Here is a 22135-nt window from a genome sequence, read left to right as displayed (position 1 = left end):
CATTATGCATTTATAGTGAATTGTACCAAAATTGCATGAATAGGTTCCCCCACCCAATACTCTATAGTACATCATTCCTTTTTGTATACTGTTGTATCAAATAAGCCTACCAGAAAAATTCAAGAATTTTTTTCGTAGCAGCTTAAAGCTGAATTCCAGGAAATCAGCCACTTTGTGAACCGTGAAGGCACACTATGAGCGAACTACAAGGAGGTGCATGACATTTCCTGGACTTATCTCTATTATTTACATCTGACAGGTTTATTGCTTTGCTAGAGAGACACTCCAGGATCTGAGAGGAAAGAAACACACACATCAGCTATGCCCGCCCCACCCCTCTGCTGCCCATTCACAGAAGACTTTGTATTTTGTTAATCTATTCATATAATACCAAGGCTTCTGTGATTGGGCAGAAGGAGGGGAGGGTACAGCAGCTTCAGCGACTATACTGTTGAAAATGCAGAGATCAGAAGGATAAACGTTGGGCTCCAGAAATAGTACTATAAACCTGTCAGATGTAAATAATAGAGAAGTCCAGGGGATTTTATGTGAGACTTCACTTTTCACAAAGGAGCTGAATTCCTGTAATTCAGCTTTAATAACTTCTTGGGAAAAAGTAAGATACATTTGTAACTCACGCACTTCCTATACGCTTTACTACACAAAAGAAGATTGATTTAATTAGTTCAGTTATGCATAGGAAGTGTAAGGGAGTGCTCAGTGAATTCATCAATAATTTCTCAACTGTTTTCTTACCATTTGGACAGTGTAGCTGAAGATAAGCTTTTCAGCTGTGATGCTGTTAATTCGATCCATCAACTTCTGTTTGTCAGCAAAGAACCTCTGGAGCCGTATATTAAGGCAGTGACACGAGGACACACTAGACTTATACAGTTCATTCAACTTCTTCACCACTAAGAGAAAAGTAAAATATGCAATACAGTCAGAAGTTATCTATACGATCCATATATTTCAAAGCAAAGTTCAAACTGTACCTTTTGAACCCTTAAAAGCCTAAAGGGTCAGATCTTTATTGCGGTCTCTGCCTGTTAGGGAAATTTCCCCTCTCAATTTTTACTGTTTACTGTTATTACCATCAGTAAAAATGAAGGAAAGTCCCAATTTTTTGGCTGTTACCAGAACAGGAATAGAGGGGTCATTTTTCAATGGGGCATTAGCTCAGGTGACAACCTGCGATTTCCTTTCACTACCTGTTTTTCAGCTATGGGACAGCAAGTGAAATCTCTCAAAGGAGACACAGGTGGCAAAAAAAAATTGGCAGGGATTATAGCCCTCACTTACGCTATCCAAAATGGAAAAAAAAAGTTTTTCCTTTTACACTTTTAATCTACTTTAACTACTTTGCTTTCTAATGACGGTCTGTGTTTTACACATGCTTTGAATAAGCAAAGGAGAAAACTGCAATGCATGAATATGACATAGCTGGTGCCTCTATTGAGCACTTTCTGCTCAAGTACCACTCTGACAACCATTCTATTTAGCTATATAAAAAAAAATCCTTACAGCTTTGTTCACATTACTTAACCACTTGCCTTCTGTGCACTTAAACACCCTTCCCATCCAGGCCAATTTTCAGCTTTCAGCGCTGTCACACTTTGAATGACAATTGCGCGGTCATGCTACACTGTACCCATTTGAAATTTTTATCATTTTTTTCACACAAATAGAGCTTTCTTTTGGTGGTATGTAATCACCTCTGGGTTTTTTATTTTTTACAAAAAAAAAGAATAAAGACAAAAAATTTTGAAAAAAAAAAAAAGTTTTTCTTATTTTCTGCGAGTAAATTTTGAAAATAAATTTTTCTCCTTCACTGATGTGCGCTGATGAGGCGGCACTGATGGGCACTGATAGGCTGCACTGATGGGCACTGATGAGGTGGCACTTATGGGCACTGATGAGGTGGCACTTATGGGCACTGATGAGGAGGTACCAATATGCTGCACTGATGAGCACTGATAGGCGGCACTGATGAGCACTGATAGGCGGCACTGCTGGGCACTGATAGGCGGCACTGCTGGGCACTGAGAGGCGGCACTGCTGGGCACTGAGAGGTGGCACTGCTGGGCACTGAGAGGTGGCACTGCTGGGCACTGAGAGGCGGCACTGAGAGGCACTGATAGGCGGCACTGATGGGCACTGGCGGATGGCACTGGACACTGACGGGTCGCACTGATGAGCGGCACTGATGGGCAGCACCATCAGTGCCCACACTCAGTGCCCATAGTGCTGCCAGTCAGTGCTCATCAGTGCCTAGATGAGCAGGCACTGATGGGCACTGACTAGCAGCACTATGGGCACTGATTGTGGGCATTGATGGGGGGCACTGATGGCGGGCACTGTGGGCACTGATGGGGGGGCACTGTGTGTGTGTTTTTACCTTGTGTAATCAGGGCACTGGTGATCGGTGCCCTGATTACATTCTCCTGTGTCCCCGGCGCTGTGAGGCTCCCCCTCCTTCCTCACACTGCAGGCTCCGTGTGAGGAAGGAGCGCCGGCGATGAGAGATGATCTCATATGTTTACATATGAGATCATCGCTCATTGGACGGCCAGATCACATGGTGAATGGCCGCTGTGATTGGCCATTCACCACGATCTGTGATCGGCCGTGTCCAAGGGACACGGCCGACACAGATTTTCCCCGCAGCGCGCTCGCGGGAGCGCGCTGGGGGCGTGTCACTGGGAGGCCGTTTAAAAACGGCCTCCCGAAAATTCGAGTCCGCGCTGCAGCCGTATATAGGCTGTAGCGCGGACGGGGGGTGGTTAAGCTGGATACACACTATACACCTTTTGTTGTTTGATTTCCTTTAGATTTACCTTCAACTATGGAGTGCAAGGGCCTGCCTGATTGCATACAAATTGAAATTGTTTAGGTTTGACCTCATATTATATGAGTTTGGTAAATCTAAAGGAAAAAATCCAAAGAAAATTGTATAGTGTGTATCCATCTTTACCTGTAATGAAGTATGTCCCATGTTGTGCAGGCTGATGGATCCTGGAGAAATCTTCTTAGCCCCCAGTTACATCACTAGCCTAGTCTCAAAATACCAACCTAATCGTTCTCTTCGTTCCTCTCAAATCCTCCTGCTCTCTAGCTCCCTTGTCACCTCCTTCCATGCTCGCCTCCAGGACTTTACCAGAGCCTCTCCAATCCTATGGAACTCCTTACCCTTATCTGTCTGTTTATCTCCTACTCTATTAGCTTTTAGGCGATCTCTGAAAACCCTCCTCTTAAGAGAATCCTATCCTACCCACACCTAACAACTCTACCTCCATTTTATCCACCTGCCTTCCCCCTCGGTTACTGCCTTTTGTTTCACTTGACCCTCCCTTCTAGATTGTAAGCTCTAACGAGCAGGGCCCTCCGATTCCTCCTGTATTGAATTGTACTGTAACTGTATTGTCCTCCCCCACATTGTAAAGCGCTGCGCAAACAGTTGGCGCTATATAAATCCTGTATAATAATAATAAGGGATGTCCATACTCTTTGAACTTCCAGCTCTGCATTGTTTAACAGCTTCAGACCTTCAGGCAGAACAGCAGTCCAGGTGGTCTGGGATGGGAATAGGGGAGAGAATCCTGAATCTGATCAGACTTTCATTCCCCATCTGTGTCAATGAAAGACCTTTTCTCAATGAAGGAGGAAGTGTGTCTCCACCAGACCACCTGTGCTGCTGTTCTGCCTGAAGATCTAAAGCTGTTAACCACTGCAGTGCCGGAGATGCAGGAAGAGGACAGTCATTACAACACAGAAGATTTCTCCAGGATCCAGCACATTGGGAGACATATTTTATTATAGGTAAGTGATGGGACTAAAGCTATAGGATTTTTTTTTAGGCTCCTTTCACACGGGCGATGCGCCCGACAGAGTCTGTTCTGCTCAGCAGGGGAACGATCCGCCGATCCCCGCTGAGCAGGTGGATAACAGCTCAGTCTCCGCTCTGTGCGCAGAGACTAAGCTGTCAGATCCCTGCTCTCTATGGGGAGATTGGATGAGAATGGATCGCCTGTCCGTTCTCATCCGATCCTATCCGATCCGATACTCCAGACGGATGGAAAATAGGGTAGTTGAACTTCAGCTTTAAATAGGCCACAGGAGACTCATCAGTCCTAAAACTACTAGTGCTCAATTCCTGGGAGTAGCAATGGATGAAACTCAACTCGTCTTTTATTATTAGATTAATTTATAGTGAATGGTAGAAGTAAAAATAAGCTTTAAGAAATGTTGAGTACTCCTATATATAAGCCTGAACAAATCTGAAAAAATATATATGTACTTGGACTATGGTTTACAATGATGGATGAGGTAATGAGGTGATTAGTGAACTGATATCCTTCTGCACATTTTTAATCATCTATTTGAACTACTATAGCTTAGATGTACACTACATACAGAATGAGGCTATGCAATTAGATGTTATTGTGCAGTACAAAGAGAAAAAAAAAACTTACCCTGTTTAACTGTGGAAGAGAGACACAGTTTACCAGTCTTGACTTGCTCCATGGCAATTTGTAGCCCATTCGAGAGAAGCTCTGCCGCTTTCAGATAAAGAACTAGCTGTTCGGCATAACTAGAGAGAGGAGAAAATAAGTAAACTCCAGGAAGATCCAAAAAAAAAAAAAGGCAAATTGCACCCTCTTTAAATAATAGCAATTTTAAAATTTTACAGTTGGCGTAACCTTTTTCATAGCTTCAGCCTACTAATTGCTTCTGTCAAAGTGTCTCTTTCTCTCTGGGAGGTACAAGCCAGTTGGTGTTGGTCTGCTAGTAAACATGTCATCAATATGATTTGCTGTGATAGTGATCACATGATCGGTAACCATTCTAATTGGCTCCAGATTACTGTATCTGACATTACAGCTGTTAAATGTGTGGTCACATAACCAAGTCGAACGAGTGCTGACTACTTGTTCTGCCACTTGACATTTAATAACATATCCTCAGCCCAGTGCATTCAGATTTGAGTTATGAAGGTGTTAATCATTGCTCTTCCACTGTTTTATCAGGCAGCAAAAAAATGAGGGCATTATGTTCGTTTGAATTTTATTTGTCATGATAGAAAACATAGAGGATGTCATCGCTGACCTTGCTTTTCACAAAAGCTAGCGGTGTAGCTATTCTTTGTCTGTGTCCAAAGATGTATCATCCCTTCAAAGTTTTCACATTGCTCTGGCACAGCTAGAACTAATTTAATTAACGGCAGGTAACAGCAGTCATTGTTTTCTTGTCTCTGCAACTATTGTTAGTAAGCTGCATGGTAGTGCTTATACATATCATATATTTGTTAAAAGTATTAAATAGCTTACTCATTACTGAATAAAATGGCAATGAAAAGACTGTGTTCCTGGGACCTCAAAAGGCTTAAGCAGCCCATAGATGATTTCATTTTCTTTCCTTGCCCCACGGGTGGAAGAAAACTGCTCGATTCCCCCATTAAAACGCAGTCAGTGTGCTGATGGAGGGGAATGCTTCCCACAGCACTATTGTATTCTGTCAGCGGTGGAGGGGTGGCTTTCCGGCCAGCAGAATACAATGAATACAATCAGCCTGCTTAAGGTAGAAATAATCTAAGACACTGATAAGCATATTCATGGCTTTTTTTTTTTAATAAACAGTGCACAAGTGTCAAATATAAAGTAAAGTAATCCATAACACAATTCGAATTTGCTCATGTCATACCAGTACAAGAGAGATTCTGACTTGTTACAGGACATGAACTCAACACTTAGATGTATATTTATAAAGTAGTGATTACGACTTTTACCAAACATTCACTGGTGGCGGTGAATCAATCACTGTAATTCAAACATTTGGGCCTAGAAGATTTACCTGCAGTGAATATTTGGTAAATGTCAAGTTTACAGCTTTATAAATATGCATATTGGTAATTTTCTCCCTACATAATGGGTGCCTGAATACGCCTGTAACTATGTGGATGTGATACTCATAACAACATTATGTGCACTTGCTTTCTAACTACATTTCAGTCAGCATCTGGTTAATTTTCTGTTTCTTACCTCCACTCTCTGCTTAGAAGGCTGATCTGATCGGCCACAACACTCTCTTGCATCTGGTACTCAGATGTGACAGATGCGCTGGTATCCACAGAACTTCCCTTGAGGCTGGCAATCTCCATAATTGAATGAGCAAAGGCCAGAGTGAACCGTAAGCTGCGGAGGGTGTCCGTGTGTTCTTGCTGAAATTGATTAAAAGTCCAGGAATTATTGCCAAGACAATGGAAACCCAAATACCTATACATCTATTAGCCATCATGGATAGATTTTGAATTATGACAAAAAGAATAATAATGTTTGCTACTGGGAGTAGTTCTACACCCTGATCAGTTCAGATTATAAGTAGTTTTCAGAGAAAGGACAATATTTTAGCAGTACGACAGCACTAAACTACATGAGTCTGTTCAAGCCCTTATTACTTTTTTTTTTTTTTTCTCCAATTTATATTTTGTATTTTATTCTTACCAAAGAATTTGGGTTCAACAATAACAATTCAGAGCAGCAAAAGATTGCATTGTAAAAACAAGTAGGATAACTTCGAACATAAATAATCAAATATTAATAGCTAACTGTTATAAGACTACAGTCAGGCTGAAAAGGGAGGTATGGAGGGATGGGGCGGGAAAATTCAAATTCAATTTATTCCAATAACAACTTATTATTACTTTTAAAGTGGTTCTAAAGGCAGAAGGTTTTTACCCTACGCATTAGGGGTAAAAGACCTTCTTTATGAAGCTCCCCCTTCTAATCTTCCCTCATACTTAACATGAGCCCCATGTCTATCCAGTGATGTGCCCAAGAGCAGCATCACTGCTCTCTCTCTCCTCCATTGGCTCTGAGGCAGCAGTGGGAGCCACTGTCTCCTGCTGCTGCCAATCACAGCCAGTGAGGAGGGGGCAGGGGCGGGGCCAGGCAGCACTGTGTGTCTTTGGAGTGAGCCCGCATGAGTACCCCTATAGCAAGCAGCAAATTATGGGGGCACTCAGCAGGTAGGGGGAGCTAGGAGCAATGATGGGGAACCCAAGAAGAGGAGTATCGGGGCTGCTTGGTGCAAAACCATTGCACAGAGCCATTAAGTATAACATGTTTGTTAATTAAAAAAAATATATATTCTATATTTTTTCCCCTTACAATCACTACTACGGTCTCGTTCACACCATATGTGCATAAAAATTGATGGGAAAACCGCACAGATTTCACTTGCAGAGACATCAGTTTTCAAGCGCGTCAGTCATGTGCCCTATTTAGACCAATACTGATGTCGTGTCAGTATTTTTCCGCGCAAAAACTGCATACACGTTGCAGATTCCTGCGCAGAAAAAATCCACTGGTGATACCAGTGTTGTGGTGTAAACAGGGCACATAAAGAAAAATAAATAGTTTTGTGTCCTTGCAGCACACGTGCAAAAAACTGATGTCTCTGCACCACGGTGAGAACGAGGCCTAAGACATCAACATTGGTGTGAATAACGAAAACAACTGTTGTACATAAAAATTGATGTCCACGTGCATGAAAACTGAGGTAAACTGATGTCTCTGCCAGTGAAATCTGCATGGTTCTTTCATCAGTTCCCATCAGTTTTCATGCACGTATGACGTGAACAAGCCCTAAAAACGAAGTCCTTGTCCTGAAACTCATGAGGAGCTGCATATAATTCTTCTGATCATATAAGAATATAGATGCAGTTTCTATAGTAACTTCACTGTCCTTAGAAGTGGGAGGGTATGCGTGTGGACATTCTACTATTCAGCACCAGATTACCCATGACCTAATTAGCTACTTGCTCATTATGTGTGCTGGCAGCCGAATGCCAAGTGAGCACTAATTGCTCAATATGCTTACAGCTTGATGTATCACAGGTTTCCAGCTGAGCCTTGCAAGGTTTTCCTGTGACTTCTTACTGAACTCCTGTGGTTTAGTCCTGTGTACACTTGCTATATCTAGTAAGGTGGGCACAGGAAACAAGAGTCATCTTTAATGATGTCTATTAATATAGACAGGAAGGGCTAGACAAACAAATTTTGTTCCGTCTGGTCTCAAACCACTTGCTATGTCAACATTTTCCATGAACTACATTACAGTTTGCACAAAGAATTTAAGGTGGTTGTTACGCCACTTAAATAAAATTAGATACCTCTACTGCTTGGAGGACTATGATGGCTGGATAGAGCGCTGCACAGTATGGTTGTGCCATGTATTCTGTTTGGGGCTGACGCCCTTGGATGTGTTTTTCAGTGCTCTCATTTGGTAATTCAAATATTATTCTTGACTGTTTGCCCTCAAGCTATGTACAGTAAAACCTTGGTTTGAGAGTAACTTGGTTTAAGAGCGCTTTGCAAGACAAGCAAAATTTTCAAATAAATTTTGACTTGATATACAAGCGATGTCTTGATATACAAGTAGCCTCAAGTCACAGCTGAGTATAAAAGAGAAGAGGCACCTCTAAGTGTAGCAATATGGTTAAATTTAATGAAGGTACAACATTTAGCAACTCACATGGTCAATGATTGGAACAGGCACATCTAAGGATGCAGGCATCCGGGATAAAGCTGTCCACATAGACCGTCCTCCTCACCGTCATCTACGTCATCCCTTCCATGCTGCCCCTCGCTTTCAGATCACTTTACTGCAGGGTGGTCTTCCCGGTCAGGATTACAGACTGGCAGCCAGAGGTGCAGAAGATAGTCTATGTGGACAGCTTTACCCCGGATGCCTGCATCCTTAGATGTGCCTGTTTTATTCATCAACCATGTGAGTTGCTAAATGTTGAACCTTCATTAAATGGAACCATATTGCTACACTTAGAGGCGCCTCTCTTCTCTTTTATACTCTGTAGCTCCTGCTGGATTTTGCTTCTAATCCCCTTATGGAAGCGGCTATTTCTGGATTGACATTTTATGCAACCTATCGCAATGCTATAATCTTTTTATATGGGCTATAAACTGAAGGACTTATGAATAAATGGTTGTGGAACGAATCATCTGAGTTTCCATTATTTCTTATGGGGAAATTCGCTTTGATATAAGAGTGCTTTGGATTACAAGCATGGTTCCGGAACGAATTATGCTCGCAATCCAAGGTTTTACTGTATTTCAATTCACCACTAGTTTTTTTTTTGTGGAAATGTTTTATCAATGCACCTTCTACTGTTCCTTCCTTTGTTTGTTGGAAAACTTGTTTTCAAATAAAGATTTAAAAAAATAAAATTAAATTATCCCCTCTGTAATATAACACTAAGTGCTCCTGTGCCTGTGTTATAGAAAAAATATGCAGATTGGTACCAAAATCCGAACATCTCCCGAAGCTCAGCTGACTCCTCACATCTCTCCTCTGCCCAGCTGACAGCTCCAGTGGGCGGACCCGAGCACTGCAGCTGGCGTCAGCAGGGGAAGAGAGGAGAGAGAGAGAGAGAGAACAGAGCGCTCACGTGATCGCCAGGAGCTGCTCGGATTTAGATACAGATCGCATATTCTTTCTATAAACACAGGCACAGGGGCAATTATTGTTCTATTACAGAGGAATTAGATAATTTTAAAATAATTATGAAAGCAGCAGGAGTGGAGGGGGTGGGCACTGATGAGCAGACAGGCAGGGAGGGGAGGGGTGAGGGAGGACAGAGGACAGTGCAGGGCTGCGGATGACGGAGACACGTACACTGACCATGGTGTCAGGGCTCAGCAGCCATGATACACCATGGTCAGTGTATAGGGAGGATGGCAGAAACTGGCAGGATCAGCCAGGTTTTTTAGGTGTTGCAGGGGGCCAAATTACACAGCTCAAGCACTATGCTGTATAACATGGAACAGGGTCTTAATTTTTTTTTTTTTAGGGTAACAAACTCTTCAATAAATAATCCGTACCTCCATGAGAGTCTCCTCGGGAAGCTCAGGAACTTCAAACATCACAACTCCTTCAGCATTTGCTGTAGTGGCTTCTGGAAACGTGTACCTGAGGCTGGAGGGGGCTTCAAAGGTCTCACCTCCTGCGCCAACCACAACATGTCTGCCAGTGTATGAGCCAGCTGAGCTTTGAGAACTTGAAGATCCAACTGTGAGAGAGAGAGAAAAAAAAATAGAGAGTATTACTAAACAAGGATAACCAATGGAAAAATAAAAGAAGAACATAAGCACCATAGACATAGAAACTAGAGAAAATAAATTTCAGTGCTGTCCATAGCAACCAACTAGAAATTTCCAACTTGCAGATGTGTAAATTCTTTGTTAGGTATACATAATGACCAGTATTATTAATACAGGCAGAGATTTACCTGAGAAGAGACGGGTTCGTGCTGCTTGGGTAGTAGCTGTGACATCAGAGGGAGAACCCACAGTGAAGATGACAGGAGCTGGACTGAGAGAGCCTTGTGCCCCACTGGGAAAGTTTCCTCCATAGCCAATTAAAGGTGCTAAAAAATATACATAATTTTATACAAAATACAAAACAAACATTTATAAATTTCAAAAGCTTCAAGCAGTTTCTGTGAGGTCTGCATTGCACCCCTCACCTCCAGTCTTCGAGTGCTGAACAGAGATTGTAAATGAAACCTGTGCTGAGAGAAATATGGGGACTGCCACTGCTAAATCATTAGTTATCTGGCTGTAATAATTTCCGAGTCACAGGGTCAGGCAACTAGCTTTTTCAGAAGGAGGGGTCAGCAAAAATTAGCCTACTGTGCTGTCTGGCTGCTGTAGATTGAAACAAGTCTTTAGCTAACTTCTGTAGTGTAAATTCATTAAGATTTCTACTGTATTAAGCACTCCATACTGGAGCTGAAGGGTGCTTTAGTGTCTTTAGGAAAAATTCTCATAAATTTGTGTTCCTTTGGTTAGTGTTTACAAAACTAAGATGGTCATAGACGGTTCAAATCTCGGCTGGTTATGCAGGAACCACCCGAGATTCAAACAATTTATGGGCAGGCTAAATGTACCCAAGTTTATCAATCCATCAACTTGAGTGCAACCAGCCTGCCGGATTTTATATGCAATTATCGCTAGCGGCTGTTATAGCTGCTAGCAATAATCACTGTGTTCTCCCGTGGTTGCAGGAAAGAAATTTGCTCCGTCTATGGCCGACCTTAGAATGACGATTGAAAAAAAGGAACTCCACAAAATCATTTATTACACAGAATGGGGTTTGTTTACTAAAGCTGGAGAGTGCAAAATCAGGCTCACTTCTGCAAAGAAACCAATCAGCTTATAACCTCTGCTTGTTCAATTAGGTTTGACAATAAAACCTGGAAGTTGATTGGCTTCTATGCAGAAATTAGCCTAATTTTGCACTCTCGAGCTTTAGTAAATAAGCCTCAATGTGTGTGACCAAGTCATTATGAACTAATTTTCTGTGCAATCATTTTTATTGAGTTTTCAAGAAAATAACAAGCTTCAAATCCACCCATGCAGGGAGACTAATCTATTACACAGACAGTCAAACAAATTGTATGGCAAAGAAACCATAAACACAGTCAGTGCTAATAAGCTTCTCAGGAGTTTGGACCAGTTTTTGGTTTTAGAATGAGAGTCCTTTAGGATACTTGACATCTTTTGATTTATCATTAACCACTTAAGCCCCGGAAGATTTTACCCCCTTCCTGACCAGGGCCTATTTTGCGATTCGGCACTGCGTGACTTTAATGGACAATTGCGCGGTCGTGCGACGCTGTACCTAATCGAATTTGACGTCCTTTTTTTCCCACAAACAGAGCTTTCTTTTGGTGGTATTTGATCACCTGTGCGATTTTTTGATCATGCGCTATAAACAAAAAAAGAGAGTCAATTTTGCAAAAATAACAATATTTTTCACAATTTTTTATATGAAATTCCCCCCAAAAAAATATAAAAATCAAAATTTTTTAACATTTTCGGCCAATTTGTTTTATGCTACATATGTTTAGTAAAAAAAAAAAAAAAAAAAAAAAAAAAAAAAAATCGCAAAAAGTGTATTTTGATTGGTTTGCGCAAAAGTTATCGCGTTTACTAACAAAGGGAAAGATTTTTGTCATTTTTGTTGGTTTTTTTCTTTAAAGCGTAATGGCGGCGATCTGCGATTTTTTTTGCGGTACTGCGACATTGCGGCGGACAGATCGGACCCTTGACTGACATTTTTGACACTTTTGGGGTTACCAGTGACATTACTACAGTAATCAGTGCTATAAATATACACTGTTACTGTAAAATTACACTGGCAGTGAAGGGGTTAACTTTTTTTGAGAGGGAGGGGTTATGTGTGTCCCTAGGGGCGTGATTCTAACTGTGATTGGCTGTGGCTTGAGGTGTAGGAACAGTGATCAATGGTCCTACATAGTAGAACCGTATGATCACTATTCCTACACAGGGGAGAATGACAGGCGGCTTGTTTACATTAGCCGCCTACCCTTCTCCCTCTCCCCCCGACAATCGCGAGTGACCGGCGGACATCAGGTTCTAGGCTCGCTCGCTAGACCCTCACAGGCTATGAGGGGCTGACCGCCGCAGTAAATAGTCGTGCGGCGGTCGGCAAGTGGTTAAGTTGGTCACACGATCTTCCAGGCCTGAGCAATGGTCTATTTATCAGATATGAACAGGTAAGGCGCTAATTTCTGTTGGTAAGTGAAAAGACCCTGGAAAGGCCAATGTAATAGGGCCAATTTCCCATCCTTCCGAATCATCAGACGAAATAAAAGTATAGAACAAGCCAAAGACCCTGGATCAAAATCCAGTCAACCGTGGACAAGACCACCAAATAAGTAAAATGTCCCCTTGTTGGCCACATTTCCTTAAGAATCTATCCCTTCACCTGAGATTTGCATGGGCTATATGGGCAGGAACCTAATACCAACCAAACACCAAGAAGTACTTTATAGGAGGATTCAAGAGTTGCGGTATTAAAAGAACATTTTGATATGGTCGACTAGGCCTCGATTATGAACTAATTTTAAGCAAAACTGGCCTTTCCCAGCTTTCAGTCAATGTCTTGAATAATACATGAGCATAGTCCCACAAGCAGTTACACATTTTTTGATGTACAGCTACAGTAAGCCAATCAGTCTAGGTCTTCTATGATATTATCAGTATTGCCAGTGTGAAATCCTCCAGTTTTATTACATGGTAGACCTACTTATCTTGAAATAAATAAAGCACATAATATTACCTTTAGTGATAGTTTAAGAGCTCATAATGAGGGTGTAGCTGCTCCCACCAGTCACTGAACATAGCTAACAAGCACCTGGCAACAAGCTGCATCACTCACAATGACACCCTGTTTTCACAATGGGGGCATGCCTAAAACATCTGTCAAGAGCCAGTGATGCTTTCTTAGTGATATAAGCCCTGGAAAGGAAAGCTGCCTGCTTTGTGAACTAGGGCAACACAAATAGTGGTGCAGGAAGTGGCCCAAAAGACAAAGGATGTCACAGCCGACGCAGGAAACACTGGGTGGATTCATATGCACAATCTGAGTATAGTGCAGACAGTTTCCTCTAAGAGACTAATTTATGGATTATAAATTGAAACAAGGCAATAGAAATGGCATCATTTAAACAGAAAAAAAAAAACATTAAAACGTTTCAGTTAAAGCAACCTTTGTACAGTTACATGCATTTAAACCAAAGGAAAGTTAAAGCTGAACTACAGGAAAAGCTAAAATCCTTTAGGTCTAAAAATGTAGGTTAGGTCTAGGGACAGCAAAAAGCTCACCCAATCCTCTGCTCCCAGAAATTCCCTGCATGTTTTAAAACGGACATCTGCAGCCTCTTTCTCCCATACACTTTGGCAGTCGCAAGTGCTCGGATGTCACAAAGTCCAATGCAGAGCCCATAGCCCTGCACTGGGTTTGAGGGTGCCAAGGACTGTCAACTACCAGAGTGTAGGGGAATAGAGGAGAGCAATGGCTGCCAGGGGATCGACTAAGAAAAACGGCTGTTCCCAGTCACTTCTTGCAGTGCGGGGGCAACCTCACAGCAAGTTATGTTTGTACTTTCTTTGGAGATAGACTTTAAAAGGTATATAGATTTTCCATAGTAAACACAGAGATTCTGCATTATGACAAAGTTGTAGCCCACCTGCTATTTCCATGGGTTTCTCTGCATTGAGGCTGTCTGTGCTCCCAATCTCAGTAGCTTGTGTTCCAAACGCTGCTTTAAGTAGGAGATCTGTGAGTCTGCCGGTGCTGAGAGACCTATTGGAAAACCAGCATATATGTATTCAGACATTTAGCAAACTAACTGAACTGTACACTGAAAATCGAAATATGTGAAGGGACGGCTGTCTTCTATACATACATTTTAAGCTCTCTTTAAAGCGGAGTTCCGGCCTCGGGGGCGAATTTTAGATAAAAATACCCCCAGGACAGTCAGGGCTAGTGCATTCCATAATGGATAGCCTCTGTACTGTCCTGGGTCGCACTTACCTTTTAGAAGAAATACTTACCTTTACTGACGTTGGAGTCCCAGAATGCCCTGCACCGGCCCCGCATGTCACTTCCGGTGCAGGCGCGGCATCCCTATACAGCTTCTGGGCATGCCCAGAAGCTGTTTAGCAGTGAATGCCATGCCTGCACTGGAAGTGACGAGCGGGGTCGGTGCAGGCACATTGACTCCTGGGAGCGATGACGTTCAGCTCCCAGGAGTCATCGGAAGCCGGAAGCGACGGCGCGGGCCGCGGCCGCAGAGGGAGGAAATGGAAGGAAGTTGGAGTATATTTTCTTCAAAAACAAGGTGAGTGAACAAAAAAAAAAAAAATTCGGGAGCATCCATTTCTTTTTCAGGTGACCCTCAGCAAGCGGATGGCCCAAAATCGATTTTTTCGATTTTGAGGCCAGAACTCCACTTTAAGCTTAGGAAACACGATTATATATTGTTGGTGCCATTAACACAAGTTTGGCAATGTTTGCTTCTTAAACACACAAGTTACTTACGTAAGAAGAAAATATAGAAACAACATTGTAAATAAAGGGTCTGCTAGGGTTAATGTTAGCAGTGAACAAATCTTTATTATGAAAAGAAATGTTTTGTACGGATAACTGTACATGTTATCAGCATGTGGAAATTCACCCATTACTTGGCAGTGGAATTATTTCAGGACACTGATAAGAGTTCATATGAGCAACTGGAACAAACTTTCCAAGTAGGGTTGATAATAATTTGAGGTGTACACAATCGCACTTCTGTAACACCTTCCAGTTACCCTATCGCTACTTGTATCCTGAGTAACGTTGGGTACACAGTATTAGCAAATAAAAATACAAGATGAATCCATCCTTGCTATACAGCAAACTCCCCTGTTGGGTCAGCGGAGCTTGTCAGAACAACCAAACAGCGACTGCATCTGATTGGATTTGATGGAAGGAGCCACTGTTTGGCTAACAATCTTTTTAAATGAAGGTGTAAGAGGGGGCAGACAGGGCCACTCTTAAAAGCTAATTTCTAAAAGTATATGGCCAGTATTAGTGAGAAAATGACCACACAAAACAATCTTTGTTTACACTGCAACTGAGGTCACTTTTATTTCATCCTTCTGATCTAATAAAATCCTAAAACACAAATACAGGCGGTCCCCGGGTCACAAACATCCGACTTGCAAAGGACTCCTACTTACAAAGGAGGGAGACAACAGGAAGTGAGGAGAAATCTACCCCTAGGAAGGGAAATTCACTCCTGTAAGAGTTCTCATGGGAAAAATATGTCTCCACCGAAGCTTTATCACCAATCCTTGTTTCCACAACAACCCAAAATTTTCAAAATCCAACTGTCATAGGGACAGAAAGTGAGGCGACATCTTCTGAACAGGGGTAGAGACCGCAAAACAAATGGCACAGGGGTGGTAACTCTTCCTCCTGCTATCCCAAAAAAATTAAAATTATTCTTTTGGCTGGAGCTACACTTAAAATATGTCTTGTTTGTAACCCGGGGACCGCCTGTAATGACAATTTGATCTGTAAATTTGTATTTTCTAGCAGGATAAATTAAAAAGGTTGTAAACCTCAAGATGTGAAAAATGAACAAAGCATATCCCTCTATAGTGTGTACTGTTTCCATTAAAAGCACTAAGTGTAATTTCTGTCTGCTGCTTCGTTCTTCTGCTATCACCATGAATCATTTCTGACAAGTTTTCCTGACATCAAGCAAAAAAAGGCGATAGGGGATGGACCTCCAGCTGATTGACAGCCTCAGCTCTGTTACTGTGTGGAGGGGGTGTGTCCCGTCCCTCCAATCAGTGATTAGATCTCTCCTCACTGAGCTCTGCAGTGTAATTTCAGCCCTTTTCCTGACAGCTCAGACAAGCTTTATACATTATAGACTTTGGACTGCCAGAGAGGAAAGAAGACAGCAGATGAACAGGTTCAACTTATTTAGGACGATTTCATCTCTTTAGATCACCTGAGGCCAGTCACTTCACTGGGTATATGTAAGAGTTTACAACGACTTTAAGCTTTGTAATTTTATTTTCCTTCCCTTCCACCTATGGCTGACCAGCAAACTCTTAGCTTTACATTTATTCTTTTGAGCATGAGATGTGCATCTCTGATGCCAGGATTGCATGGTCTGTGCTGGATTTTTTTCTTCAGATCATTTTACCTACATTCTTTTTGACATAATATATGTAAATGAGTAAACAGGTGGAGGTACAGGTAAAATGTAAATATATGTGGGGAACTAAAAAGTTACAGTATATCCACTGTCAAGTGTTAATATACTGTAACTACTGTAACAATAAACATATCAATAAATAAACTAGATATTCAAACATGATACAACAGGGTGTATTAAAAATCAATGACTTAAAAAGATCGTTTTAATTTAAATCAGATTTTTTTGATTTTTATCAAATTTATTTTAATAAATATAGCTTTCTATTAAAGATACATTATTAATTTAGTTTATTCAGCATGAAATGGAGCTTAGTTTTGTAGCATGAGGCTGTATATTCTTTAAGAATGGGATTTTTGACTTCCTGTAAAATCCATTTCTCTGATGTTCACTTACGGACACAGCTCTTGATCTTCTTAACCATTTAGTTATACTGCCCCCTACAGGAGTAGGACACTAGGCAGAAAAAAAAAGTCAGGCTATGCCTATGGGCAGTCCCAGGGGGTATACTCCCTCTCTCTGCTATAAGTTTTTTTTCTGCCTAGTCAGGAGTAAGGATCTGTGCTCAAAAATATCTTTGTATATCTTCAAAATATATAATATAATAATTCAAATGATATATAACTATCTAAAGTGACTTAGTGCTAAAGTGAATGATTAAATATGTACTTCACCATAAAACATTAATACTTATAATTAATAGGTGTATACAAACCATATAAATATATTCAATAAATAATATTGGTGATAGACAAATATAAATATAAAAAGTGTTCTGTGCTTATATTCTCCCACTGTATTAAATTAATAATCAACGTCTTTGTTCACAGGTGGTTCAATACTACTGATATATTTAAAGTGCTCAAGTGTCCCTAATGGTGTTAAACGGTGATCAAAATCTTCCTCCTAAACAATGCATGCAGGTGCTCTTCAGTGCGGTGACCACTAGTGGCACTTTTCCACTGCAAGTACCGGCTAGTACCGGCTTGGCTCTACTCGGCCCTGCTTGGCCCGGTTTGCTTTTCCACTGCTGGTACCGCATGGTATAGTGTCGGAACGGTTCGGTATGGTACTGTATAGGTTTTTCTTTTCCACTAAAGTAGTACTAAGTTAAGTGGGTGGGATAACAACGGGGTGGGTGGGATTCTCTGACCAATCAGTGGCTAGAAGTGACTGCATGCAAAGGATTGTGGGATATGGTACCAGTTTGGTACCTGTTGGAACCACAATCGAGTAGGTACTGTTTTTTCAGAGCCGTACAGTACCGTTCGGTTCCATGCAGTGGAAAAGCAAACCTATACCGTACCGTACCGAACCGTTCCGACCCTATACCATGCGGTACCAGCAGTGGAAAAGCACAAAAGGGTGCCGAACCGGTACGGTTCCATGCAGTGGAAAAGCGCCATAGGTGTCCTAAGCGCTCACCTCAATTCCTTCCATAATAAGCCTTATACTGTGTCTCTGGGATATGTTCCTTACTCCTCTCTGCCACTGGGGTGCTGTGAAGGTGCTGGATACCGATTTTCTCCTTATGTTGAGGATCGGTTTAACCGCGTCATGGAAGGGACCTCAGGATCTGTCTGATATCTTGCTATGGAGAGCATCTGAATCATAATCTGGTTTGACCAGGTACACTCTACCTATATATTTTGTGAATGAGTTCACAGAATACAAAGTACTCTGTGGTCGGGCAGCAGGAAGGTAGGGGTGGGCAGAGCAGCTGTATGTGACTCCACAGCTCAAGGAGCCAAGACCAAAAGGTCCAGTGTCAGAGTGCCAGAAGGGTAGCAATAGCTACCTCCCAGCACTCCATAAAACTGCAAAAATTAAATAAGTTCCAGAGATGGCAGGCACCTCTTTTGGACTTAACTCATAGTATGCCTTAACATTTTACAAAGTAGCTGAATTCCTGGAGTTCAACTTTAACATGTTTAAAAAAAAAAAAAAGTAGGGGTTAGAGGAGCTTAGTGGAGATGGGCTTTACATACTGTAAGTTCATCTTAAGTCCCTCTAATGACAAAGAAAGACCTATACTCCTATAAGTTTACCTGCCAAAAGGACCTTTCCCTTCTTCCACAGGACGTAGACCCAGACCGGTTTGCTGGTACTGGTAATGGACTGCATTCTTTAAGTCTGGGAGAGTCTTGTTCCTGGTTGGAGGGACCATCATGCCTTGCTGAGTGAGAAGAGTTAACAGATTTTGGGGGCTGCCTGCCTTGGGAAACTCAAATGGTGATATACTCTAAAAAGGTATTGCAAAAAAAGAAAAAATATGTTAGGTTATAGATTCCTGTTGACTAACATTCATAATGAAAGAACAGAAATTATTTAAACATGAAGTTTATTTTAAAAAGCAGGCATATAAGGCTTAGGAAACCAAACAGTTTAATGGTCCTGGACTGTTTATAGAAGACAGAACAGCGCAGCCATTTGAGTTTATTTCTTAGTTGAAAGCTAGTTAAAAAATAAACTGGTTCTCTTGGCAATAAGAGACTGATAAAAACAGACTACTCAAAACATATAACAAAATAAAGCTTTAGCTTTTTAAGGCCACAACGTGTCAGCTTCACAGCAAGTTTAAGAAATTCTTTGGCTTTTAAAAAAACAAAAGTTAAAAGTCAGCAGCTACAAAAACTGTAGTGGCCGACTTTTAATAGACAGACACTTGTTTGTCCAGGGTTCCAGTTCTGTCCTCACCCAAAACAATTTCTTTGCTGGTCTTCGGGTCCCAGCATCTGTGGATGGCCGCTGTGACTCCTTCTGTGCTTCACAGCTGGCTGCCCATTGTGAGTGGTCCTGCAGTTTCCAGGGACCTACCAATTGTTCCAGAAGGCTGCGGCCAGGATGGGGTGGTTGTGAAGATTAGAGCTTCTGCTTAGATTGCCGAGGAAAAACTAGGTACCTTCTCCCCCCAAATGTAGAAGGGGAGGAGAAAGAGCGGAACTTCCCCTTTTGGGTGAAGGAAGCCAACTGGGGTCCTATTTTATTTTTTTTTTAATGTCTTGTGTATGTTTGTACTGTCAGATTCCCAAGATCATGCATTGTGAATCATATATTCTAGGATCCAAAAAGCAATGACGGCTTTTATCCAACATTTTTTGTTTTGCTATCTTACCTTTGTCGGGGACCCCAGTATAGTAGGAAGTGGGCTTCTCTGCATGAACTCAGAAAACTTGGGGGAGGACCTGAGAGATCGGGCAGGCTGCAGATTGTGGATCTGTTGGGGGGAACTTTGAGGTGTGTGGGTGTCTTTGGGCATCATGGGATCGGAAAGCTGTTTCTTGATTTTCTGCCGGCATGGCTGTAAATCTGACAGGTTAGGAGCGCTATGACGAGATCCCATTCCACAGGAGCTCTGTGTTGGAATGCCTGGAAAATATAGATAACCTATATTTTAATTTTTTTAAACCAAGAAGAACTTCTATACATTGACTAAAAATCAACTACACAATTCAAATTTTACATTTCTTGTTCTAAACAGATGCAATTACACAATTTTAGCTGAACTCCAGCCTCACCTTCAGTCTTGCACAGTTGTACAGATCCTCTCCTGTACTGAAATTGCCTATTCTGATATTTTGAGCTTCTCACAGTATGCATTAGAAGCTGCAGCAAGTCAAACAGAGCCCACTTCCATTACCTGGCTGGAGAAAGTCCAATTACATCTGGCCCTTCCTCCCCAGCTATAATATCTCTTGCCCACTCCTTTCTTTCATTAAATTTCAGCTCTATCATGTAGGTTCAGAATAACATGTGGGCATTACCTAGATGAGTCTGGATGCAAATTCAGTCTGCCTAGGAATGCTTACTTTTCCAGACTGACTTCCATCCATCAAGGCATTTTGGTATTTGGATAACACCTTCCAAGAATCAGCTCACTGCAAGCATCAAAACTGAGAGCTGTGATGTTTTCCTGAAGCTATGTACAACACCTGGTCAGTGTCAGCCCCATCCACTAGTCATGACCTGCCTGCATGGCATAGGAAAGCACAAAAACCCAGTAATGATTTCACTGGGTCTAACATCATTTATGTAAAAAAAGAAATGGGATTTTTGATTTACCGTAAAATCCATTTTTCTGATGATGTTCATTTATGGACACAGCTCCTGATTCTCCTTAACCATTGGGTTATACTGCCCCCTACAGGAGTAGGACACTAGGCAGGAAAAAGCTTGACTACGCCTATGGGCAGTCCCAGGGAATATACACCTACTGTCAGCTATACAAGCAGTGTCAGAAGAAAGCCAACTCCACAGAGGGGTGGGTGCTGTGTCCGTCAGTGAACATCAGAGAACTGGATCTTACAGTAAGACAAAAATCCAATTTTCTTTTTCGTTAATTGACAGACACAGCTCCTGATTCTTCTTAACCATTGGGATGTCCCAAAGCAGTGTTAAATGTGAGGGGCGGGAAAATATCAGAAAAAAATGTCCAAGGCTAACCAAAGCCAACCAGGTAACAGAGCTCAACCATAAACGGGAGCTCACCTGAAAAACAATACACCCTCAGAGGACCAGGTCCTCTAAACAGCAGCCAGCAAAACCTTGCGGCCAAAAGAAGCACCCGCAGATGCCAACACAACCACTTTATAGAATTTTGTGAAAGTGTGCACCGACGACCAGGTGGCCGCCTTGCAAAACCTGCGTCACTGATGCTTGAAGAAGGAAGGCCCAGGAGGCACTGAGAGCCCAAATAGAGTGCTCCTTGAAAGGGAAAGGAGAAACCTGACCCCTAATAGAATAAGCCTGAATCACCGTCTGTCTAAACCATCTGGAAATGGTCGCAGAGGAAGTGGACAATCCTTTGTGAGGTCCATCCGTAAGCACAAATAGTGAGTCTGACTTCTTAAAAGACTTCGTAGCTGCCAGGTACACCCTAATTGCCCAAACCACATCCAAGGCATGCAAGGCAATTTCCTCAGGATATTTCCTTAGGCCTCAAGGACAGGCACAGGCTGGATGGGGGCCCTGACAGGAGCCCCCACCAGGACAGCCCTCCCCTGGCTGATCGTCAGGTCATCGGCAGGGCCCCCCCCCTGCTCCCATCGCCACATAGCGCCCTGCCCCCACCCCAGGAGGTGGACCGGACCACTCACACAGCCCCAGCAGAAGTGGAGGGGAGGGGGGGTATGATGGAGGGGGGGCAGATGAGGGGGGTGCTTGACGGGAAGGAGGGGAACCCAGGGGTTCGACTGTCCCATGGAGGGGCCTACATCCACCCTGAAACCCTCCAGGGGGAGAGGGGGGACAGCTACTCACCATACCAGGAACCAGGCGGGCACTGCTCCAGACAGAACGTCTCGCCATCTAAATGGGCCAGGAGGAACACTGCGACTCGGGCCGAGACCCAGTCATATGCGAATTTGCGAGCAATTTAACTCGAAGGCCAGCCCCTGTCCGGTGGGGCTATGTTGTGGCCGACCTAGAACGGAGCGGAGGTCTGTGAGCGCTCGCTGGCCAGACTAGGGTGACCACTGAATCTAGATAAAAATTTCTATCCAAAGAAAAAATTGCCAGGACCAGAAATCCCAGAAAGGA

The 22135-nt window shown here is 42.5% G+C and overlaps 1 protein-coding gene across 2 annotated transcripts in view; it reads right to left on the bottom strand.

Moving 5' to 3' along the window:
• The window catches only part of ULK1 (unc-51 like autophagy activating kinase 1), a 143809-nt gene that overhangs the window by 5189 nt on the left and 116485 nt on the right, over positions 1-22135 (bottom strand). For both annotated transcript variants that reach the window (XM_082266260.1, XM_082266259.1), the window contains exons 19-26: positions 19713-19966; positions 18646-18839; positions 14072-14187; positions 10304-10441; positions 9897-10084; positions 6039-6217; positions 4473-4591; positions 757-914 (exon numbers count right to left, since the gene is read on the bottom strand). In XM_082266260.1, coding sequence (XP_082122386.1) covers positions 757-914; positions 4473-4591; positions 6039-6217; positions 9897-10084; positions 10304-10441; positions 14072-14187; positions 18646-18839; positions 19713-19966 — 1346 coding nt within the window. The remainder of the gene's footprint in view (positions 1-756; positions 915-4472; positions 4592-6038; positions 6218-9896; positions 10085-10303; positions 10442-14071; positions 14188-18645; positions 18840-19712; positions 19967-22135) is intronic.

Source organism: Pelophylax lessonae (assembly GCF_965119305.1).
Source record: "Pelophylax lessonae genome assembly, chromosome: 1".
NCBI classification, from domain to species: Eukaryota; Metazoa; Chordata; class Amphibia; order Anura; family Ranidae; genus Pelophylax; species Pelophylax lessonae.
This window is presented reverse-complemented; position numbering and strand designations above follow the sequence as displayed.